The sequence below is a fragment of the Dermacentor albipictus genome, unplaced genomic scaffold, assembly GCF_038994185.2.
Source record: "Dermacentor albipictus isolate Rhodes 1998 colony unplaced genomic scaffold, USDA_Dalb.pri_finalv2 scaffold_16, whole genome shotgun sequence".
In the NCBI taxonomy this organism is placed as follows: Eukaryota; Metazoa; Arthropoda; class Arachnida; order Ixodida; family Ixodidae; genus Dermacentor; species Dermacentor albipictus.
The window spans coordinates 6,884,662-6,909,145 of NW_027225570.1; the positions used below are offsets into that span (position 1 = coordinate 6,884,662).

Genomic DNA, 24,484 nt, shown 5'->3' on the forward strand with positions numbered 1-24,484 from the left:
CACGTACCCCATAGAGTCAATTATGAGAACGTCAGAAATGTAGGGCGCAAGAACACTTTGCCGTCCGATATTTTGGACTTTTTTCCGGGACTGTAGGTCCAAAATGGCAATAATCAAAGCCACCACCGCAGCGCCGCCATTTTGATTATCTCACCACCTCGAACCGGCACTCTCGTACGAACGTGCGCTCGCTGCAGTAGTCGCCACCTCAGCAAAGCCAAGCCTAGCAGCTTCTACGTTAGCTATTAAGCTGCTTGCCATGCAGTGCCATGTTTTCCATTGAAAGAATTCGCCGCTGTTAGTAATGGCACTGACTCCGCCTTTGTAATCCTCGCGATTGGCTTTGAAACTCGATAAGCAAAATGTGTTTTCGAAAGTCAGCTTCGCCTCAGTACAAAAATGCATTGCGCTGAAGCATACACAAAGTATTGCGGTGAAGCTTAACAAAAGTGGGAAAGGGCAATTTTCACGGGACACAGTATGTATTCCTTAATTGTACACGTGTCCACCCCCATCTTCTGTCACAGTATGAGCACCGATATGACTAATAAGTGTGCTGGCAGGCCTTCAGGGATTTTTCGGACGTGCTTGTGGCAGTTTGAGCCCTTAAGGGCAGTTAAAGACATGCATTCTTTTTTTTCAGAACTGTCCGGTTTTTAGGACGTTTTAGCGGCCCCTAGGGAGTCTGAAAAATAGGACATTGACTGTACAGCTGACCAAAAGGACGCTTCAAGTGGTCCATGGAGCGAATACACGGCACAAGGAGGACGAGAACGGGAAGGACCAACACATTAAGGAATGAATGGGAAAGGAAGCATGCCGTCGCCTCTTTGAAGGAGCTTCAGGTCAAAAAACAAAGTGTTGGCTGGTGCAAAGGTGCAGGTGTCCTTCATCTAAACCAAAATAGACTCTTTAAAGCAGTGAAACCCAACACTCAGGTGCTGCGTACAGGCTGGGACAGCTTAGGTTGACTTTCCAGCTGCTGAGAGAGAATCTTAGTTGTGACAAAGTTCAGGCCTCATACCAATGAGCTTGCTATCAGTTGATTTAAATAGCTCATATTCGAAAATATTTGCTTCTCTATGCATCTCCTTTTCATTTCTATTTGAAAATGTTCGACTCGATTTGGGATGTGCTTTACCATTTTTTTTTTCGAACATATTTTCTTTGCTGTGCCATTTACTAACACCTTCCTTCTCTTTTCTTTTTGAATAAAATAAATATTACTCTGGTGCTTGTCTAGACTCTTCACGAGTTGCTACGTAAGAATACCCCATTCACTTGGAATGATGCAAGACAAGTGTGTTTCGAGAAGCTGAAAAGTTCCTTGGCCACAATATGCTTACAGCTATTTGATCCTGTGGGTGACATTATTGTCACTACAGATGCCTCGTCCATTGGTTTGGGAGCGGTGTTGCATCAGGCAAGAAATCATGAGCTTGTAATGATTGCTTTTGCTTCTCACAGGCTTGCCCCACAGGAACAGAAGTGCTCCGTTGGGGAACTAGAGGCCCTTGCTTGTGTGTGGACATGCGAACATTACAAAGTATACCTTTGGGGTCGCCCATTCGCATTGCGCACTGACCACCAGGCTCTGGTCGCACTCCTGAGTACAAAAGGAGTAGGTCGACGTCTGTTCCGGATTGCAAGGTGGGACACCAGGCTGATGGCATACAACTTCACTATTGAATTCCAGAAGGGTGACAGGAATACTGTTGTTCATGCTCTTTCAAGGATGCCCCTCCCAGGTCACGTGGAGGAGGAAGAGAGAGAGGAGAGCGTTTGTGTTGTCTCAACTTGGGTTACTCACGCGGACTTTGTTGTTCTATATATGCAGGACCCTCTGCTTCAACAGGTCATAAAGTGGGCGACGTCGGGATCGCCTGCAGTGAAAATGTTGCCTCCTGAGGCAGTTCCATTCTACCGGGTGCGGTCTGAGCTCTTAGTCATTGGAGACCTCCTGCTTTGTGGAGACAAATTTGTCGTACCTTTGTCCCTCGTAGCACGGCTTCTTGACGCAGCCCACGAGTCACATCTGGGAAGAACAAGGACAAAGCAGCGACTATGTGAACAATACTGGTGGCCTGCTATGTGCAAGCAGGTAGAACAATTGATTGCATCTTGCGGCGTATGCCACTCAGTTGACAAGTTTGCAAAACTGGTGACACCACCCCTGCAGCCAGTTGCATTTCCATCAGCACCATGGCAGAAGCCAGGAATCGATATTTTGGGCCCTTTTTCCAATGTGCCTGCAGATTGCTGTTTTGCCATTACAACCATTGATTATTTCAGCAAGTGGCCAGAGGTTTGTTTCTCGGCGAAAGTGACTACCGCAACAGTCATCTCCTTTCTGCGAAGCATCTTCAGCAGGGAAGGATATTCTGACGAGATTGTGAGTGACCACGGTCCTCAATTTTACAGCCTGTGAGTTTGACAGTTTTCTTAAGGAATGCGGCATCGCCCATGCGTATTCGGCAGTCTACCATCCGCAAGCCAACATTCAAATAGAAAGGTTTAATCAGGTGCTCAAAAAGTATCTTCAGATCTGCACATGAGAACATCAGCCTTTGAAGGAAGCTATCATCGACTACCTCAGGAGTCTACCGTTTCACGCCGCATGCCACCACAGGAGTGAAGCAGTTTTTCCAATACCCACACGCAGAGATGAAAGCCTTCCGCAGCAGTGTAGCACAAAAGCAACAAGCAAGTCCTACATTGACCGTCAACGAGCTGCGAAGCATTCTCCGTTAACAACGGTTCAGTCGATTCGAATCAGGTTGCCAGGTCGTGCCTAAGGGCGCTTTGTTACTCAAGCCCATTCACCGTTGTCGATCAATGTGGCCAAGACACCTACAAGCTTAATGATGGCCGCATTTGGAATCGGGATCGGCTGGTACCCTGTCCTCGACCAGTCACACCACCTACAGTTGCAAGAAGCTGTTCGCCTAAAAATGTAACACCGTTTGGCGAGCCACAGTAGCAAAACCATGGCCCACCTCAACAGCCATCTGTTCGGACACCAGATGAAAGGGACGTTCCAGAACTGAGGCGTCCGACAAGGAAAAGAAGACCACCATCGTGGTTTAAAGACTATATAAACATTGAGTACTTATAGTATTTCAAGTTGTTAATTTGTTAAGTAACTCGTTTTGAGGGGGGAAATGTGGTATTCAGAAGTTGTTTATATAACTTAGATGGTGCTAGGCAGACGCCTTATCATGTTAGCTGACGCATGCACCTGTACATATATGCTCATCACGGGCTAATAAAGAAGAGGGTTGTTTGAGGTACGAGCTGGTGTGGTTCACTTCGTGGTTCTCTGGCGCCCGCGGCGTAGTCGGGCAGGCACGACGGGGGATACAACAAAAGCCAGATCAAACAACTAAGCTGTACCACCGTCTGTATTGTTTTCTATTTGGTTAACGCTGTAGCCATCGGGGCTCTGTTTTCAAGTCCTGGGCTCTACAAGTGCCTGGAAGAAACTGACGTTTCAGGAATTTGGCACTGCTAACCCTCACTGAGTTAAATGTGTGAAGGACCAGAAAGTGACTGGAGGGGCATCATCACAAGGGGGAATTTGATTTTTGAAAAGCCACCCGAAGAGCTTGAAGCTTGGGTTCAACACAGTAGAATGCTTAGTTCTAAATAATGCAGCTAAGAAGAAGGAAATTTCTATATTTGTTTAGTTTATGTGTATGAAGAAAGGATAAAGTGGAAAGCTGGGCGAGTTGAAATTGGTGCATTCTTTAAATCTGTGTGGAAGACGACGACAACACAAAAAGGAAGTACCCGAGGCAAGTAAAGTATGTTTCGACGACCTTCAATTGCGGCCTGCAGCAATCTTGAAATGCTTGAATTTTGAGTTGAATGTTCTGTACGAACCATAGCTTGTGTGTGCAAACTCTGCAGAGTGGTCGGAAGGAGGAGACGGAGCCAGATCCTGCGGCGACTGTGTCTGATGTCGCCCGAGACCGTAAGCTACGTGTCTACTCGGACTATGGGCAGGTGCGGCAATGCCTGACGCACCCGTCCTTTGAGCTGGTCGACGAGGAGAAGGAGGCCGATGTGCTCTGGCTCAACTACCACTTCAAGCAGTACAGGTGGGCATGGATGGATTGACTCATGTTGGTTGCCATGAAATACGAGTTGCCAAGGACGCAGCTCTGACTGGGAAGGAAAGACAGAAACACATTATTCACCTCCCGTTATTGCGTAAATGAAATCATCGTCATCATCAGCCTGGCTATGCCCTCTGCAGGCCAAAGGTCTCTCCCATACTTCTCCAACTACCCCTGTCATGTGCTAATTGTGGTCATGTTGTTCCTGCAAAGTTCTTCATCTCATCTGTCCACCTAACTTTCTGCCGCCCCCTGCTATGCTTCCATTCTCTTGGAATCCAGTCCGTAACCCTTAATGACCATCGGTTATCTTACCGCCTCATTACATGTCCTGCCCATGCCCATTTCTTTTTCTTGATTTCAACTAAGATGTCATTAACTCGCGTTTGTTCCCTCACCCAATCTGCTCTTTTCTTATCCCTTAACGTTACACCTATCATTCTTCTTTCCATAGCTCATTGCGTCGTCCTCTATTTAAGTAGAACCCTTTTCGTAAGCCTCCAGATTTCTGCCCCGTCGGTGAGTGCTAGTAAGACACAGCTATTATACACTTTTCTCTTGAGGGATAATGGCAACCTGTTGTTCATGATCTGAGAATGCCTGCCAAACGCACCCCAGCCCATTCTTATTCTTCGGATTATTTCGGTCTCATGATCTGGATCCACGGTCACTACCTGCCCTAAGTAGATATATTTGCTTACCACTTCCAGTGCCTCGCTACCTATTGTAAATTGCTGTTCTCTTTCGAGACTGTTAAACGTTACTTTAGTTTTCTGCAGATTAATTTTTAGACCCACCCTACTGCTTTGCTTGTCCTGATGAGTGAGCATGCATTGCAATTGGTCCCCTGAGTTACTAAGCAAGGCAATATCATCAGCGAATCGCAAGTAAATGAAATAAATCATTTTAATTGTACAATCAGCATTTTTGAGGAACTTCACATACCCAGTGACCCGAGTTGTCTGCTATCTTGGGCCACTGAACAGACTGCCGTGTCTTGCCTAACAGACAACATGGGTCACTAAGTATGTGCACTAATAGACTACTGCCTAGTAGCTGCTATCTGACATATTAAGCAATTAGCGTTCTCACCTAGCAAACCGTTTGGGTCTCTGGGTATGAGCCGCTGAAACGATATTATAATAATCATGAAAACCTACAAAACATTTCCATCACAAGTTACACACCCATTATATATCCAAACTAGACAGAAGTTCAACGGAAGCATGAAACTTGGAAACAACCGATTCGAAATAGTCAATAAATGTTGGTTTGAGCCTTTAAACCTTAAAGCGACATTCTTTGTTCGACTGCTCATCACACCCGTTATAAAAAAAATTGCTATAACCTGGCAGTGTCACATACCAGCCACTGGTCAACGCGATGCAGCCATGATCCGATGCCACGACCTAACTGTAACTCAAGACAACAAACCACCGACCTCGACGTACTTTTCGACGGCCACGCAGTCACCGCCTTAGCAGACACAGGAGCCGATTACTCCATCATGAGTGGACCCATCGCCGCCCAGTTGAAGAAAGTTAAGGCTGCGTGGGAAGGCCCTCAAATTTGGACCACTGCAGGAAACCTCATGACGCCGACTGGAATCTGCACTGCAAAAATTGCCGTTTATGACCGTACTTACCCTGCCACTTTCGTTATCCTTCAACAATGTTCTTGTGACGTCATTCTCGGCATGGACTTCCTAAACCAACACGGCGCAGTCATCGACCTGAAGTCGAAGTCTATAACCCTGTCGGAAGATTAAGCGATACCGTCGGAGAGCTGTAGTAGTCACCATGCCTTGAGCATGCTTAACAGTCAAGACAGCATGCCGCCCTGCTCCAGCATTGTCATTTCCGTCGGCACTAAAATACCTGTCGACGTATAAGGCGTCATCGAGGAATCTGCGTCGCAAGAGGGATCGCTTTTGCACGGAGGAAAAACGAAAATGTTGCTGACAAACTTAGAGTTCAAGCACATCAACCAGGGCACGACAATCGCGTACATCGAAGAACTTCTGGAAACCAGCAATGCGTTTGTCCTCTCGGATTCTGCCGCATCTACCCCGGCGACCATAGTTCCCGAACCAGACTGACGTAAATCCAGGTCTCACCATGAGAAAGCAAAAGTTCAGAAGTCTTCTCCGACAATACAAAGACGGCTTTTTGACGTCATCGAAGATTCGACAAATACCAGTTGTAAAGCATCGCATAAGAACCGAAGAGTGCGTTCAACCACTCCGCCAGAGCCCTTACCGAGTTTCAACGCGAGAATGTGAAGCATTAGGCAACAAGTCGACGAAATGCTGTGCGACGACATTATCCAGCCGTCGAAAAATTCGTGGGCATCTGCTGTAGTCCTGGTGAAGAAAAAGGACGGAATCCTACGTTTCTGCATCGATTATCGTCGACTGAACAAGATCACGAAGAAAGACGTATACCCCCTTCCACGGATAGACGACGCGTTGGATCGGCTCTGCAACGCTAACTACTTCTCATCGATGGACCTCAATTGTGGCTCTGGCAAATAGAAGTCGACGAGAGAGATCGTGAAAAGACCGGCTTCATCATGCCAGATGGCCTCTACGAGTGCAAGGTCGTGCCATTCGGACTGTGCTCTATGCCTGCAACGTTTCAGAGTGTCATGGTTAGGTGTTAGCAGCATTGAAGTGGCAGACGTGTCTTGTTTACTTGGATGACGTCGTTGTCTTCGCCGGAAATTTCGATGATCACCTTAGGTGGCTTGTGACAGTATTAGAGGCCATCAAGTAGGGCTCACTCTGAAGCCGAAAAAGTGGCGCTTCACTTACAATGAGCTTCTCTCAAATCAAGCAAATCAATCACCAAATCTGGAATACGCCCCGACCTGCAGAAGACAGCTGCCATCGCAAAGTTCCCGCAGCCCACCGACAAGAAGGCAGTGCATAGATTCCTTGGCATGTGCGCCTACTACAGGCGCTTTGTCAAGGACTTTTCCCGCATCGCTGAGCCGCTAACACATCTAACCAAATGTGATGTCGAGTTCAAGTGGGAAATGCGACAGCCCAACGCATGCAGTCGCCACCCGTACTTGCACACTTCGATAAAGACGCTGATACAGAAATCCACATTGACGCCAGTCGCCTAGGCCTTGTTGCTGTCCTAGTCCAGAGGCAAGACGGACTTGAACGGGTGATTTGCTAGCTGGTCGCTGTCAAAAGCGGAAGGCAATTAGTCTACGACTGAAAAGGAATGCCTCGCCATCATTTGGGCTGCAGCAAAATTCCGCACTTACCTATATGGTAGGCCATTTAAAGTCGTCAGCGACCATCACACGTGTTGGCTAGCTAACCTAAAGGACCCTTCAGGATGGCTGGCGCGGTGAAGCCTCAGACTGCAAGAATATGACGTCACGGTAATCTACAAGTCCGGACAAAAACACTCTGACGCCGCCTACCTATCACGCCCCCCCATCTATCTCCCGCCGCAAGACGACGAGGACGACAATGCCTTCCTCGAAGTAATAAGCACGGAACCAGCAGACCCGGAGCTAAAAGGCCTCGTCGTGTATTTGGAAGGGAACACCGACATTGTCCCCAGTGCTTATAAGCGTGGATTGTTTTCGTTCATGCTACAAAACAACCTGCTTGTGAAGAAGAACTTCTCGCCAGTCCGTGCCAGCTACCTTCTGATTGTTCCGTCAGCGCTGTGTCCAGAAGTACTCCACGCCCTACATGACAATTCAACCGCTTGGCACCTCAGGTTCTCCCGGACGCTGTCGAGGATACAGGAAAGGTATTACTGGCCACGTCTGACCACCGACGTCGCCCGTTACGTCAAGACATGCCGAGACTGTCAACGACACAAGACACCACCGACAAGGCCAGCAGGATTGTCCCACTGACCCCTAGTGAAGTCACGTATCTAAACAGATAGAAATCGTAATGTTAGTTTTTTTTTTTTTTTTCAAGTTACCATGCCCTTATTACAGTGACTTGATGTTAGAACACGCCTTGTGACTGCCTTTCATTTTCTGCTCATGCCCCCTCTTGTATATATACACATGATGTGGCAACGCAATGAAATATTCTTGGAAGTCAGCGCTGTGTATGTCGTTTCTCGCAGTCCTTGTCCTTCGCGCTGTCTGTTATTTTTGGATGTGAAGGTTGTGGATGCGAAGGTTGTGGTATCGTTCCCCACTTGCGGCAAGTTGTTTTTTCATCCACTTTCATTTCCATTAATTTATCGTTTCATTATTTCATTTATTAAGCACAAGTAATTTCTCCTATGTTGTCCTTGGTGTCAGTGTTTTTGGAATACAGTACATCATGCAACCATGAAAACAACAAGGGACAAAGAAGGAAACACACAAGACAGGAGCGAAACTTCTACTGAGATTTACACTGGGAAATACCACATTTATACATGTATCATAATCACACTTGCTAATCATTAGACAACCATCATTCGACGTTGGCATGCGGGCGTGAGTGGCACAAATTTGCATGTAAATATTTAAACTCTTTATCGCTCAATGACACTGAAGAGTTGCTTCAGCTGCCAGATTGCATTTTTATACAGTAAACTTCATAGATTTCTCGGCTCAGTTGTGATGCAAACATCTTCAAGACTTTAGTGTCGCGGAACCTAAGCGTGCAATTACGACAATGGCGACAATGGTCAGCCAATTTGCCACCCCCCCCCGCCAATCCTTCTACTCCTGCGCGGTGCTCCTGCAGTCTGACGTTTAGACACCGTCCCGTCTGCCCTATGTAGCTGTTGCCACAAGAGAGGGGTATCTGGTACACCACCCATATTCTGCATGGGACGAACCTGTCAACGTGCTTGATACCACGTTCATTTCTTTTTTTCTTTCCCTGCACCATGCTGCACATGCCCGCCAGTTTTTTGGGCGCCGTGAAAATCACCGGTACTTAACAATTTTCAGCCACCTTTTTCAGGCGGTGAGAAATTTGGTGGTAGTACTGAATGGGGGGGGGCAACAGGTCTACGACGTTGCGGCTCTACGCTTTGGCGGAGCTCTGATGGGCCCCGCGCTTCCTTGTCAAGGGTTTCTAGCACCGAGGTGACCATCTCATACCGAAATCCTGCGCTGTGCAGTCTTTGCAACTGTAACAACATTCTATGTTGCATTTCATGCTGGCAGGACTTATCAAGAGCAGCACGCAGGCAGTTTTTCGCAATTCCCCTTTTTACAAGCTTCGAATGAGCAGACTGGTAGTTTAAAATACCTTTTTTTTGATCGAGGCTGATACCTGCAGCACGCATGGGATCCAGCAATAATAAATGAAAATGTCCAGGAACTGCAGGCATCCATGTGAAGGCAAGTTAAAAGTGAAACTCAACCCAAATGCGCTCTCTCGGGAAATTTCACGAACTCGATTTACTGCAGCTGAACCGCCTCCCTCCCCTACCCCTTTAAAAAAAATTGCATAATCGTCAACATATCTAAAAATCTGAGCCGAGTAGGCTGTGTCAAGGCGTTCAGCAATTCGCTTGTCACAATATGATAAAAATATGTCACTTAATAAAGGGGCAATACAGGAACCAATGCACACTCCGCGCTTTTGGATGAAGTTCTTTCCTTCGAAATTAATGATGGTCGATGCCAGATAAAAATGAAGAATTTCTAAAATGTCGTCCACACTTACGCCACATGCATTCTGAAAGGCCACTGGGCCGTAGTCATCAATGGAATCTCTAATGACGCATAGCCATTAGAGATTCTCTATAAAAGCGTACTGTATAAAGATGCGATCTGGCAGCTGCGTAAGCAGTGTCGTAAGCAGTAAGCTCTTCAGTGTCATTGAGCCATACAGAGTTCAAATGTTTACATGCAAATTTGTGCCACTTATGCCCGCATGCCAACTTCGAGTGATGGTTGTCTGATGATTAGCAAGTGTGATTATGATACATGTATAAATGTGGTATTTCCCGGAGTGAATCTCAGTTGATGTTCCACGCCTGTTTTGTGTGTTTCCTTCTTTGTCCCTTGTTGTTTGCGCGGTTACATGATGCATTCCAATATCGGCCACCAACTAGCCCGCCTATCCCTGTTAAATATGTGAGTGTTTGTTGGCTTCTTATGTAAAGGTTGATGAGGCTATGATTGACTTTTTTTTTTTTTTGCCTAGAGAAAAGCTCGAAACGGAAAGATCGACTTAAAGAGTTTTAAAAAATGCATGACGCCGAGGTCAGAAAGATGTTGAAGCATTCGCCGACACATTGGCTGTCGTTGGGAAAGTGGTTGAAGAGGCTGCTCGACCACTGGAAACCAATACTCAGAGAGAGAGAGAGTAAACTTTAATGAGCACCAGCAGTTCACTCGGCTGGGCCTAGGCCTCCCACGATGGGACGTCGAGGTCTTGCCTCTTTGCCGCTTCGTAGGCCTGCTGGGTCGCCCAGAGTTGGTCGTCGAGATGGGAGCTGCGCAGGGTGGCGTGCCATCTCGACGAGAGGGTCACGGGATTAAGGTCTTGGTATTGATGTTTGCACTCCCATAGCGTGTGGGGGAGTGTTCAGCTTTTTTTTTTTTTTTTTTAATCTGAAACAAAGCAGTGCAACAAGCAGAGCTTGTTGTTCTGATGTCAATCAGCCCATGTCTGGAGCTGATTTTTTTGTTACCGTTTAGCACATTTTGACTCCATTTCTTTTTTTTTTCACGTTCATTGGGCTTCTTATCTTGACTCTTTGTAACTTTACGATATCGCTGTTAATCTACCCCGAAAATTTGCTTGATGTGAAGGTAACATAAAAAATGATACTCCAAAAAATCTGTGTCCCGAAAAAAAAAAATACAAATCAAGACTCGCGACCTCCAGCACCTATTTAGCTATGCAGTCAATATTCAACAAGCCTTATATTGCGTATTGGAGGCCACGAGCCAGCACAGCCAAGCCAGCACGGCGAAGTTCGCTTGCTTCTTCGATCACACGGCAGAGTGCTGTGTTGGGTGCCACGTAGAGCTCGACCGTGATGAGCTAAGTGAAAAGAGGATGCAAAAGACCATCACAATGGATGGAGAAGAAGGCAGCTATGCAAAGGCTGTCACATCAGATGCTAAGAAGGCTGGTGACATGGCGAATATTTTTTTGTTGTTTTATTCAAATTTCAGAGCATGCATGGCCGTGTAGCTAGCTGCCCCGCAGGCTGTGAAGCCATCTTCTTATTTATGTGTTGACAATTGTGCACATATTGCAGTAAACAGTAATGATGGATAAAACGAAGTAACAGTTATAACGAAGTAATTTCGTCTCCCCCTTCAACTTTGTTATGAAGAGGTTCCAGTGTAGCTGAGTTAGCCAAAATGTGATTGCACCTTACTTTTGTAAATCGCAACATGGTAGGACTAAAAGATATTCTGCGACTTTCTTGCACATACTGGCACTGGCAGCTAGCTGCTGCTACTGAAAAGGCCAGTTGTTGCCAACGTCATTGTCAGTTTCATTCTTGGCTTGGATGCTCCCTTCACAAAGCTTTCTTCTCTAACGGATGTGCCAGAATTTGAACGACACTTAAGATGGTCGCTGTTCGCTTGGTCTTCTACATTGGAGTCTACGGCGAGTATTCGAACACGGCCTAAGTGGATTGCACAGTTGTCTGAACCAGTCCAAGTCCGAAAGCACTGCATCAGTACAGTAGACTTCCATTCATTCTACTCCAGTTAATGAGATTTTTCAGTTAATTCGATCCCGACTGCAGGTCTTGGCTGGCCCTATACATCTATATAGGATGGAACTTGTGTTATAATTATCCTGAAATCAGCCTTTGCCGGATAATTCGAACTGGGCTGGTGATCACATACGTGCCTGACCCCAATGGTGACCACAGGGGTGACCACTCCAATAGCGGTGGCATTCCCCGTACCGGTAGCGCTTAGGGTAAGCGGAATGCTTACCCTAAGCGCTACCGGTACGGGGAATGTACGGTACGGGGAATGTACGGGGAATGTACGGGGAATGTACGGTACATCTTGGGTACGGTTGTGCATCTACTTGAATATCAATAACTCAGAACCGAATAGTAAACATTTGAATAATTGGATTCATGAGTCAAAAGCATCTACCGTTTGGTTTTTCGAATATTCAGTATAGATACCTGTGCAGTTCCCCATGTTGCTGCGCAGCCCCTAGTGGTAGATTCCTCGCAAGCAAGCTCCTCACCCAGTTGCTTTTGGTGAAAAAGGAGCACAGGAGCGTGGCACAGCCGCCACCCTTGCTGACATGGTCACAGGTGCTCCGAGTCCTGCCCCTCCGCCCCAGCCTGGTGCAGTGATTGCACACACTGTTCCCAAACACTGCAATTCGCAGAATGCCTCTGTCTGTCATGTTCCATGCTATGGGCTGTGTGAAGCATTGACTGGGCCAACATGGTGAAGGGTGAAAAACTGCTTGCGTCCATTGTTGCGCCACACCAAGAGCAAGGAGGGAAATGTAAAGGGAAAGGGCACGGCTCATGCTGAGTAGAAATAATGACGTGGGTTGCACTGGTAAGCTTAATATCAGATTATGATACGTCCCTCTACTTTTGAAGGTACACATATTAGGACATGCATTACATAGCTGCAGTTCAACAGCATTAAAAAAAGAAAAAAAGAGTTCGGGACAACTGTTGGAAATTTGAGTCGTACTGCAGATGATGAGGTGGGCTGGACTACTGGCAGCTGGATCTTTGTAATTATATAGTGGGGTCTGTTGCCATTATGCACGGTGCGTTAATGTGGTCAGGCAGGTTGGGAGCAGCGCGTGCGCTTTGCTGGCGTTCGTCAGCACCGTGGTTGTCTTCTAGTGCGTCCTGGATGAAAGCTTCACCTGTGTGGAGCAGACATTGCCTGTTGTGATGGAGTGTTTTGTTGTCCTCTGTCGAGAATTCACATGATCTTTGATGCATCGGCTTAACCACTTATGCTTTCTGCAACCAATACTTTTTGTTCAGCTTAAAGTCTGTCCCTTTTTCGCTGGTGGCAGAACCCGTATTGGATACCGTATTTACTCACATAATGAATGCACCCACGTAATGAACGCAGCCCTCACTTTTCCAATCACGAAATGTAGTTTTCGTTCTTTTTCTCACCGAATGAACACACCGTGAACTTGCTGCCGTGAAATAGAAGACAGTATGGTTTGGCGGCTGAAATGGCATCCAGCGCACGCGATTGTGGCCAACGCCATGTCAGATGCCGAATCGGACTGTGTCTCTTACTTCTATTGTGATGGCATTTATAGACGCTCCAGGCACATTTGTGCGTTATTCGTCATTGTTGCCATGCATCGCATGGTGTAGGTGGGAGTGAAAGCGCACAAGGGAAGCCGACAATCGCGGCTCAGTTCCGTGCACCGTCTTTCCTCGTGCAAAAGACCGCGGGGGTGAGGGGTGGGGGCATTGTACTCTGGCAGCAACTGCCTATTGCATCGAGGGGTGCTGACGATCATGGCTCAATCTCCCGCATACAAGGGAGGACAGTGCAAAGGAAACACGCTGTCTTCCGTTGTGCACTTGGCGCCAGGTGGAGGAAAAGGAGGGGGTAGCGGCGTTTTACTCCGGCAGCAACTGTGCTACCCTGGCACACCATTTCTTGAAAGCGAGCTGCGTCAGGGACTGAGTAGGTGGCGGTTTATAGCTTTGTGCATGCTCCGTTCTCGCCACTCACTTTGTGTTGAAGTGAATGTTTACAAGTTTATATGGCTGATAAAGCTACTGTCCTTCGTGTAGCTGTCTACACATTTGCTATCAAAATCGATGTTCGCATTTCGGGTGAAACTAAGTTTCTTTCAAGGTGGCCACGGAAAAAGAATTTCTCAAATTTTTACTCTGCATAATGAACGCACCCCCCCACTTTGCGCATATCTTTTTGGGAAAAAAGTGCGTTCATTATGCATTATGCATGTCATTATACATTACACATAATGCATATGCATTATGCGTTTATTCTTGCAGTGGTTGCAACAGCAAGCACACGCAATAACAAGCTACTTTGCATCTGTAGGATAGCAGCATCATTCACCCCTTTGGTGTCCTGTAGTCCCGATTTCGTGTACTCAAGTAGCATGTGCCTTGACCTTTTCCTCGAGAACGCACCAAGACACAAGTCAGCATACCTGCGCCGGTACTTCGGCCAAGTCATCTTACCTGGCCCACTGGAGGCACTGGCTGCGCCTAGCATACACCAGGAGTACATAAGCAAGCACGACGACAGCGGGTGCTCATTCTGGCAGCGGTTGTGACAGCAAGCACATGCAGTAACCAAGCTACTTTGCATGTGCAGGTTTGTCATAAGCTCATTATCTCTTAGTACTATTGCCTGTGTCACTGCAGCTGCTGCCAGAATTCTACGGAGCATATTTATCTGCGCAAGAACCCATTTAATTTAGTTTTACTATTTACTGCAACTTTTTTTTTCTTGTGCCGTCTAAACCTTAGTCTGTTGTCCAGAGCGCAATGCCCTCAAACACAGAACTTGCAAAACGAGTGGAGCAACTTGAATCCAAGCTTGAAAATTTGTGTTCCGAGTTTCTTGATGACGTGTATGGAAAATTCTTACTAAAAGTTAGCACTTCAGGATTAGATGTTGAAATGAAAATACAAATGGATAATTTGGCGACCAGTGTGGAATTCCTCAATAGTCTGGTAAAGGAAATGAAGGATGAAAAGGCTACTCTAGTAGCTGAAAATAACGCTCTAAAAGCTAGCAGCAGTACGCTCACAAAAAAAGTGAGTGATTTAGAACAGCACTCGAGGCTGAATATCGTCGAGGTGAAAGAAGAATGCCTGGTGGTGATGCAAATCATTGGCGACAAAATTGTTTTCCCAGTATCGCCAGATGACCTCGACGTGGTTCACCGTTTGCCCACCAAAACTAACAACAAAAACATCATTGCCCGTTTTATCTCACAAACAAAAAAGGCTGACGTGACAAAAGCAAAGAAACCGCAGCTAACTCTAGGTGACATTGGCTTATCAGTAAGCAAAAAAATGCCGCTATGCGTAAATGACCACCTAACACCTAAAAATAAGGCCCTCTTTTCTAAGTCTTTAACTCTGAAGAAATCTAAGAAAGGGAAATTCTTATGGACTTAAAACTGCCAAATAAAGGTTCGCAAAACCGGCAGCCATGTTTTTCGGATCGTCACGGAGGCAGACCTTTCTGTGATCATTTAGCTACCTTCGCCTTTGACAAAATGCATCACCAGACAAATTCACAATGTCATCATATTTTACAACTACCGAGCTAAATAATGAAATGTCCAATAATCACAAATATATCATTCATTTTATTTATTTATTTATTTATTCCTCAAATGCCCCTGGAGAGGGGTTTTACATGAGGGGTGGGCTGCTTCAAAGGAAAATGCGTTCGATGGCAGTCCTGAATGCAGTCACACTGGAGTGGTCCGCTGCTTCTTCAGGCAGATCATTCCAGTCTCTCGCTGTACGTGGAAAAAACGAATGAAGATGGGATGATGTGCGCGCATGCGGGGGGTACACTGACTTTGAATGATTAGTCCGGGATGAATGGCGGTGAGCTGGTGATATGACGCTGTTACCAATCGGAGCATGATAAAACTTGTGATATAGAATGAGCCTGGACACTTGACGTCTCGCTTGTAGTCTAGGAAGATTCGCATTAGATTTTAGTGCTGTGACACTTGTATAAGAAGAATAGTCATGGAAAATGAATCGGGCTGCGCGGTTTTGGACAGATTCAAGCATGTTAGAAAGATTAGCATGATGAGGGTCCCAAATTGAGCATGCGTATTCAAGTTTGGGCCTTACCACAGATTTGTAGGCAAGAGTTTTTACTGGAGGAGGGGCAAATTTCAGATTTCGCCGGAGGAAGCCTAAGCTGCGGTTAGCCTCGTTAGTTATTTTAGCAATGTGAGAGGACCATGAAAGATCTTGAGTTAAGATAAGCCCCAAGTATTTATAACAGGTCACAGATGATATTATTGAATTACCTAAGAGATATGAGGGTGCTACATAAGAGTGCCGACGATTGAAAGAGATTAATGAGGTTTTATTTACATTTAATGACATTAACCATGTCTTACACCATTTTTCAACCGTTTGTAAGTCATGCTGCAGGGCAAGGATATCTGTGATATTGTTAATGGGTCGGTAAATAACACAGTCGTCCGCAAATAGGCGTATGTTAGAAGATATGTCATTAGGAAGGTCATTAATGTAGATTAAAAAGAGGAGGGGGCCAAGAACAGAACCTTGAGGAACCCCAGAAAGTACAGGAGACAGCGGGGATGAAAAGTTATTTGCAAAAACGAACTGTTGTCGGCCGGTCAGAAAGCTGCGCAACCAATTATAAATTAAGGGATTGAGATTCAGGGCTGAAAGTTTCAAGAAAATACGGTTGTGGGGTACCTTATCAAAAGCTTTCTCGAAGTCTAAAAACAATGAGTCTACGGGTACATTAAGGTCTAATTGGGAACTGATATCATTTATAAAGAGCGCAAGTTGAGTATCGCAAGATAAATTCTTAAGAATTTTAACGCATGATGCATACACAGACACTATGATGACTTTTCAAATCTGATTGCGACACTTCAATTCTCATGCTCAATAATTGTGATCTTGGAAACTTGGCAAAGTGACCACGAGAAGAACCTGTTTTGCTTTCCTAACTATGAAGCAGAATACCCAAACCGTCCATACAGCTGTCATGGCAGTGCTGCAATCTATATTTTAAGTACTGTTACGTACAAAAGAAGGCACGACCTTCTTCTCAGCGTTTGTGACTGTGAATCAGTGTGGGTCGAACTTAAAAGTGACTTTATTAATGTGGACAACAAAAATATAATAATAAGTTGTGTATATCGCTCGCCTTCATTGTCTATGAATGATTTCTGCGCCGCTCTTCATGGCGTGCTGAATATCCTTGCAGACGAGAATAAAAACGTTATAATTATAGCCGATATTAACATTAACCTTGCAGACAGCTCGTCTGCCTATGCGTTACAATATCCAAATTGTTTCAATAGCTTCGGTTACGAATGCTTAATAAAAGTGCCTACGCGGTGCACTAACTATGCAAATGGTACAATAATCGATCATGCACTTTCAAATTTGCTGTCTTCCGCCAGACGCGGGCATCCTGTTACAAAATCTGACTGATCACTACCCGATATTTTTACGTTTTCAGAATAATAAGAACTCTGTCAAAGCCACTTACACAAGCCTGACACTTGACAAAGAAGCTTTCATTTATTCACTGAGCCAAGCTGATTGGTCTTCTATAGCAGATATGAATGATTCACAAACGGCCTTCTCGTTCTTTATATTGGTACTAAAATTGTATTTTGACTGCAACACCTATCTTGGACACCTATTGTCCAAGACAACTATTGTCTTGGACAATAGTTGGAACTTGGACAAATTCCAACTATTAACACCAAGACAGTTTGGTTTTCGTGCTGGATATTCTACTAACCTAGCTTTAATCACTCTCACTGACAAGATCAAAGGGGAAATTGATGGGGGCAAATTCGTAGGATCTGTATTTATGGATTACTCGAAAGCATTCAATTCCCTTAATCACAACATTCTCTTTTCTAAACTCAGCGCATATGGCATAACAGGTCCATCTTTAGAGCTACTGCAAAGCTATTTACACGACAGACAGTAACAGGTTTGCATTTCAGGAGTGCTGTCTGACACAAAAATAATTAACACTGGCATTCCACAGAGGTCCATACTCTATCCCCTTTTATTTCTAATCTTCATTAATAATTTGCCAAACTGCCTAACTTCTACAGAATGTCTTCTGTATGCAGACACCACTGTTTATGCCTCCCATAACGACATTGTAATGCTAACTGAGCGTTTAAATGGTGAACTAAATATCAGTAGTTGGTGAAAAAAAAATTGCTAATTAACCCTCAGAAAACAAAGTTTATGGTTTTTAATTCACACAAAAAACCTCAACCTAGCCTTACACCACTGTACATAGCTTCTCACCCAATATTACCATCTAATGAGTGCTCATGTTTAGGTGTTCAATGAGACTCCTTTCTAAAGTTTGATTTGCATGTCAGCTTCATAAAAAAGAAAGCAGCCTATGATATCCAGGCGCTTTTAAAGGCCAGACAGTACTTTCAAAAGCACACTCTCCTGACATTGTATTATGCCTTTATTTATAGCCATTTAAATTACAGTATCAGTTTTTGGGGTCTTACATATCGCTGTCATATAGCTCTCTTGCAGCACATCCAAAATAATGCTGTCCATATCATCGCTTCAGCTCCTTATAATGCTCATGTCACCCCAATCTTCACTGAGTTCTCTTACAAAATAACCTTTTACTTCCAATGTCACGCATGGCAAACTAACTGTTGGTTTTGCTAGTGTGATAATGTGGAATAATTTACTTGCTCACGTGAAATCATCACCTACATTATCGTCATACCGACGTTCACTGAGAGCTTATATTAATACCTTGTAAACTGCATCTCTTCCTTGAATTATTTTTTATGTTGCCCATTTGTACATTCTTTATTTTGTAATGTGTTGCCATAGGTTTTATTACTTTAACACTGTAGAAATTGTGTAATCAGTCCCTTGTTTATAGCCGCAATTGACACCTTTTTATTTATATATTATTATGTAACCAAGAACAAGAGTTTCCGCTGCAGTTTCTGAGGGACCTCTTTCTGTATAACATCTACTGCATATAGTACGACTAATGAATGAAGCAATAAACTTGAAACTTGAAACACCCGCAATGTCAAATGTAAAAAGAAGCTTGCATCCCCACAGAATCTTTGACTGACAGATAAGCTTCTAGCCTTGATGCGGAAAAAATACAATCTTTACAAGAAAACAAAACTATGGCGATTTAACGGCAATTTGACTAGGAGGTACAAAACATTTTCCAACTTTCTTGCTATCCAGCTAAATAAGAGCTAGAAAACTCTATTACAAGAAAAAACTATTAGAATGCAGAAAATACAGCAGTAAGAAATGGAAGATAGTGCATGATTTTTTAAATAGGCGAAACAATCGCGATATTTAAAAGGAAATTATTCATAACGACAGAGCCTCCTCACAAGACATTGCTGATGCTTTTGCGGAATTTTTCTTTAGCAGCGATTTGCATATACCAACGCAGCATGACCATTTATTGCGACGCCTACCTCACTCATTTTTTCTTTTTCCAACCACACCACAGGAAATAGAAAACATTATAAGAAATGTGAAAACAACTAGTGCAGGTCTTGATAATATGCATTCGAATCACATCAAGCTAATTGCACTCCTAATCTTGGATGTTCTCGCAAGTATTATTAACCTAATGTTTTATACCCGCCGTGGTTGCTCAGTGGCTATGGTGCTAGGCTGCTGAGCACGAGGTCGCGGGATCGAATCCCGGCCACGGCGGCCGCATTTCGATGGGGGTGAAATGCGAAAACACCCGTGTACTTAGATTTAGGTGCACGTTAAAGAACCCGAGGTGGTCAAAATTTCCGGAGTCCTCCACTACAGCGTGCCTCATAATCAGAAAGTGGTTTTGGCACTTAAACCCCACAATGTAATTTTTTAACCTAATGTTTAAGACTGGAACCTTCCCACATGAATTAAAACAAGGTAGAATTACTCCTGTATTTAAAGAGGGTGACCGTGCCTTGATTACTAATTATAGGCCAATATGCATTCTACCCATTTTTAGCAAAGTTGTTGAACGGCTGGTAGAAAAGCGCCCAACTAAGTACCTATCTAATTTAGTATTCTTTCACCATTCCAATTCGGCTTCCGCAAGGGCTATTCAACCGAATTTGCTCTTATTGCCCTAACTGAACAATTGAAGATGGCAATCGATAACGACATGTATGCTGGATCAGTGTTTGGGGATCTAACTAAAGCCTTTGATAAAATTAACCACCGCATTTTATCCTCTGAACTTGAATCTATCGGAACAGGCCCTTTTAACTTTGATATAAAATTACTTAGAAATAGAACACAAAGAGTTAGAATTAATGGTCATCATACCTTGCTGGTGAAGCAGCGCACAGACACGGACACAGTGAAGAAAAAAAAATTACCGACGATTACGGATTATGCGAAATTTGAGCGCAGCAAATAAGCTGTTTCACCTTTTCGATAGATTGAGGCAAAGAAATCGAGCAACACATGTATGCGCTATCACAGAATTTTTTTTTTATTTTTCACACATATTCCTTTAACAAAGACTCCACTAACAGTTCTTGACAGCCATGAAGGAAGCTTTGTGGTCGGAGAAATAGACTGATATATGTTCGACTTGGTACACCAATGCTTGATTCTCAAAGACGAGATCTATACAAGTGCCTCGCGAGGTTGTCACAGCCGTGGGACGCGTTACGAGCGAGAGGAACGGGATGTTCTCCCGCATAAGTGTTAGGAAATTGCTGTTTGTCTTTATGTCAACATTAAAGTCCCCCACTACTAACATCGGTGTGGATCGATGGACGGTTAATGCGAGTTGCAGGAAGTGCACGACGTCTTTCGTGAGTGCGGGAGGGGCGAAGTAGGCAGCTACTACCAGCAAGCTGGCAACTCGTTTAGCAGCAGCAGCAGCAGCAGCAGACGGAGGACTTCCATCGGTCGTCTCGCTCATGGCTCAGAAAAAACTGGCAGATAATTTCGCAGTGGCGAACGGCAGCGGCAATTTCGGCTCGGGCGGTGCACATATACAGATCCGCCGCCACCGATCTGGCTCTCTGATTGCCACCGCACAGGGCGAACGGCAGCGGCAATTTCGGCTCGGGCAGTGCACATATACAGATCCGCCGCCACCGATCTGGCTCTCTGATTGCCACCGCACAGGGGTTGCATTGGAGGAGGAGCGAAGAAAGGAATTAAGTTCGAGCCGGCGCTTTGACAACCGGAGACTCGCAGGAAGAGGGGGGAGGGGAGCGGCGTGTACACCCAGCGGCAAACGATGGGGGCAGAAGCGCGCGCAGCAAGCGGACAACACGATAAAGGGAGGAGGGAAGAGATAGCAGCGACTGACTGATGCCGCTGACGCCGATAGTGAGTCAACCCCAGCTGCGGAGTTGGTTTCAGGGACAACGCCGCCAATGCCGACACAAACAATATGATACCCTCGCTTCCGCAGCGCTAAGAACCAGGTCTAGCCGTGGGAAGGTGGTCACGTATTCGTCGACGTGCCGAGGCCTACGTGAAATAACCGGCGCGTCGGTAACTGAAGAGCACCCTATCCGCCACACAAGAACGGGGGGGGGGACCCTTTCCTCCTCTTTCTGCATGGCGGCGACGGTGTTCTATGCAGTCACGTTATCTTGACTCTCTAGCGGCGTCAGCGGCATCCAGCGGTATCAGTCGGTCGCTGCTAGCGCTGGGGGGATGAAAGGGGGGCGGAGCTGGTTACGAGGCCGACGACAACGCCGACGACGACGCGAAACCCAGGAACGGACGCCAAAGAGCTGCGCTCTAAAACAGGAAAAGACGACACTCGCTGCACTTGCGACTTGCAAAAAAAAAAAATAGTTGCGAGTGCAGCGAGTGTCGTCTTTTCCTGTTTTTCTTCACTGTGTCCGTGTCTGTGCGCTGCTTCACCAGCAAGGTATGATGATCACTCACCAACTAGCCCAACTTTCCACTTTACAGAATTAATGGTGTTCTTTCTAAACCAATGATAACAAACATTGGTGTCCCTCAGGAATCCATACTTGGCCCACTCTTGTGTTTAATCTATGTTAACGACCTGTATAATTGCCTGCTTTCTTCTAACTGTATTCTTTATGCAGATGACACAACTATAATTAACTCTGACATTTGTGTAGGGAGCCTAGTTTCTAAGCTTAAAACCAACTTAAACAATGCGTTAAATTGGTGCAATATTAACCAACTCAATATGAACTCATCAAAAACTAAATTCGTTTTATTCATGTCCCAGCAACGCTCATCCGCAATCATTCCTTCGCTCTACCTTGGTAAATATCTTATCATGCGCAGTACTTCCTGTAACTACTTCGATGTAGAACTTGATTCTAACCTTAAATTTTATCAACACATCACCAACGTTAGGCAGAGGGTAACATATGGAATAAGGACACTCTTAAAAGCTCGGTATGTATTTAACTAGGAAACACTACTCTATTTGTACTACTCATTTATCCATTCACATATAAACTATTGCATAGCATGCTGGGGCAATACGTATTGTACCCACTTGCAATCAATATAAGTATTACAAAACGAGGCTGTTAGAAAAAATACATTTAGTCCTAACCATTTCAATTCCAAACAGTTATTACATAACTATAATATTCTTACTGTGGACAAACGTCTTTGTACGTTTTTACACCAGCAACTAGATAACGCTCACCGCAAGTCTGATACCTCTATCTTGTCTCATCATCATCATCAGCCTAGTTACGCCCACTGCAGAGCAAAGGCCTCTCCCATACTTCTCCAACTACCCCGGTCATGTACTAATTGTGGCCATGTTGTCCCTGCAAACGTCTTAATGTCATCCGCCCACCTAACTTTCTGCTGCCCCCTGCTACGCTTCCCTTATGGTCTTGTTTAGGAGGCGTAGCTTTACGAAGGACTTTTGGTGCCGCAAGGGACACCCAGCCAGATCTGTAGTTCTTGTATGCAGCTTGCGAGTCCGTGACGATCTTGGCGATGTTAGGTTGCAGGAATGCGAGAGCTATCGCTGCTTCTTCTGCTTCCTCCGAAGACGGAGTGTAGATTGATGCGCAGGTGACCAGCTTTTCTAGCCCGGTGACCATGACTGTTGCCTTCGTAGAGCATTTGGATAGAGAGGCATCTGTATATAAAACAGTGTCGTCTTCCTCTAGGATCCTGGAGATGGCTCTTGCCCAGGCGTCGCGTTGTCCGGCATGCCTTGTGGGGTTCATGTTGCGTGGTAGTGGTTTGCATTCCAGCTTCTCACTCAATTTTTCGGGTAATTGGTTGTGGCGGGTGTAGTGCGACTCTTGGCATCCTAGCTTGCGGAGGACGCTTCTGCCCGCCTTGGTCTGGCTAAGGCGTACCCTTTGATTGGATAGGTGGGCTTCTACGAGCTCGGCTACTGTGTTGTGGACTCCCATTTGAAGAAATTTTGTCGTGGATGAATTTAGGGGAATACCCAGGGCTTGCTTCATGGCTTTCCTGATTATTGCGTCAAGTTGCAAGACGTCCTTCTTGAGGAGCTGCAGGTAATACATCATGACGCTATTTTGTTGGTTGTACTTCTTGCAGTCCATCCTCGAGCTTCAAGAGGAAAGAATGCGCACTCAATCCCACGCATCTGAGATTCAGCTGTTCGTCAATTTTCCACTTATACTTGATTAACACACGGCAGCCATCAAAGTGTAAGCTTATGCAATGATATTTTCTTTTAGATTTAGGTGCACGTTAAAGAACCCCAGGTGATCAAAATTTCCGGAGTCCTCCACTATGACGTGCCTCATAATCAGAAAGTTTTTTTGGCACGTAAAGCCCCATAATTTAATTTTTGAATAAATTTTTTTTGAGGCCGGTAGCACAACAAGATTGCTGGCCTTATTAGAACCATAGTTCCATAATGAACAATTCATTTGTAAGAAAAAGGTGACTCAATTTGCATACTTTGCCTTTTAAAAATATTGTTATGTTAATGCAGCCCTTAATGAGGAGTGCATGCTAATAGTCTTCATGGTGACGTCACGTGAGTCACCATCATAACAATGATTGCGTGTGTCAATTCGCCTCTCCTCTAACGCGATGTCTTGAGCGAGCTCCTCGGAACACGCATCGTAAGTCACTAGTGATCACATCATGTTAATGAGCGATAGTAAGCAGCTGCCTGCCCTTTGAAAACCATTTCTTTTGATATATGTGCCGGCAGGTAAAGGGAGTTGACACTCGCGTGCGAATGTAGTGACGTCACAAGTCACTATTGATCACCTCATTCGACTTTGTGATAGTGAGCATTTTGTAATTCTTTAAAAGCCATTTCGTTTGATATGCATGTCGGCAGGTTAGGAGAGCGCATGGCTGGGCGAGAACCATGGTGACGTCACGTGAGTCACTAGTGATTACCTCATTCAACTTTGTGATAATGAGCAGGTTCTTGCTCTTCGAAAGCCATTTTGTTTTATATGCATGTCGGAGAGTGCATGGTTGGGTGATAACTCTGATGACATCACGTGAGTCACTAGTGATCACCCCATTTGACTATGTAATAATGAACAGGTTGTTGCTCTTCAAAAGGCATTTCGTTTGACATGCTAGTCGGCAGGTTAGGAGAGTGCATGGTTGGGTGAGAACCATGATGACATCATATGAGTCACTAATTATCCTCATTGGCTGCGTGATAGTGAGCCGGTTATTACCCTTTATAAGCCACTTCGTTTGATATGCATGCCA

General features: G+C 45.1%; 1 protein-coding gene across 4 annotated transcripts in view; it reads left to right on the top strand.

The window, feature by feature from the left end:
* TTLL12 (Tubulin tyrosine ligase-like 12) overlaps positions 1-24,484 on the top strand; it is a 288,546-nt gene that overhangs the window by 120,245 nt on the left and 143,817 nt on the right. For all 4 annotated transcript variants that reach the window (XR_010564211.1, XR_010564212.2, XM_065431507.2 and 1 more), the window contains one exon: positions 3,910-4,100. Coding sequence is in view for 2 of the 4 variants with exons in the window: in XM_065431507.2 (XP_065287579.1) it covers positions 3,910-4,100 (191 nt within the window). In the remaining 2 variants the exon portion in view is untranslated. The remainder of the gene's footprint in view (positions 1-3,909; positions 4,101-24,484) is intronic.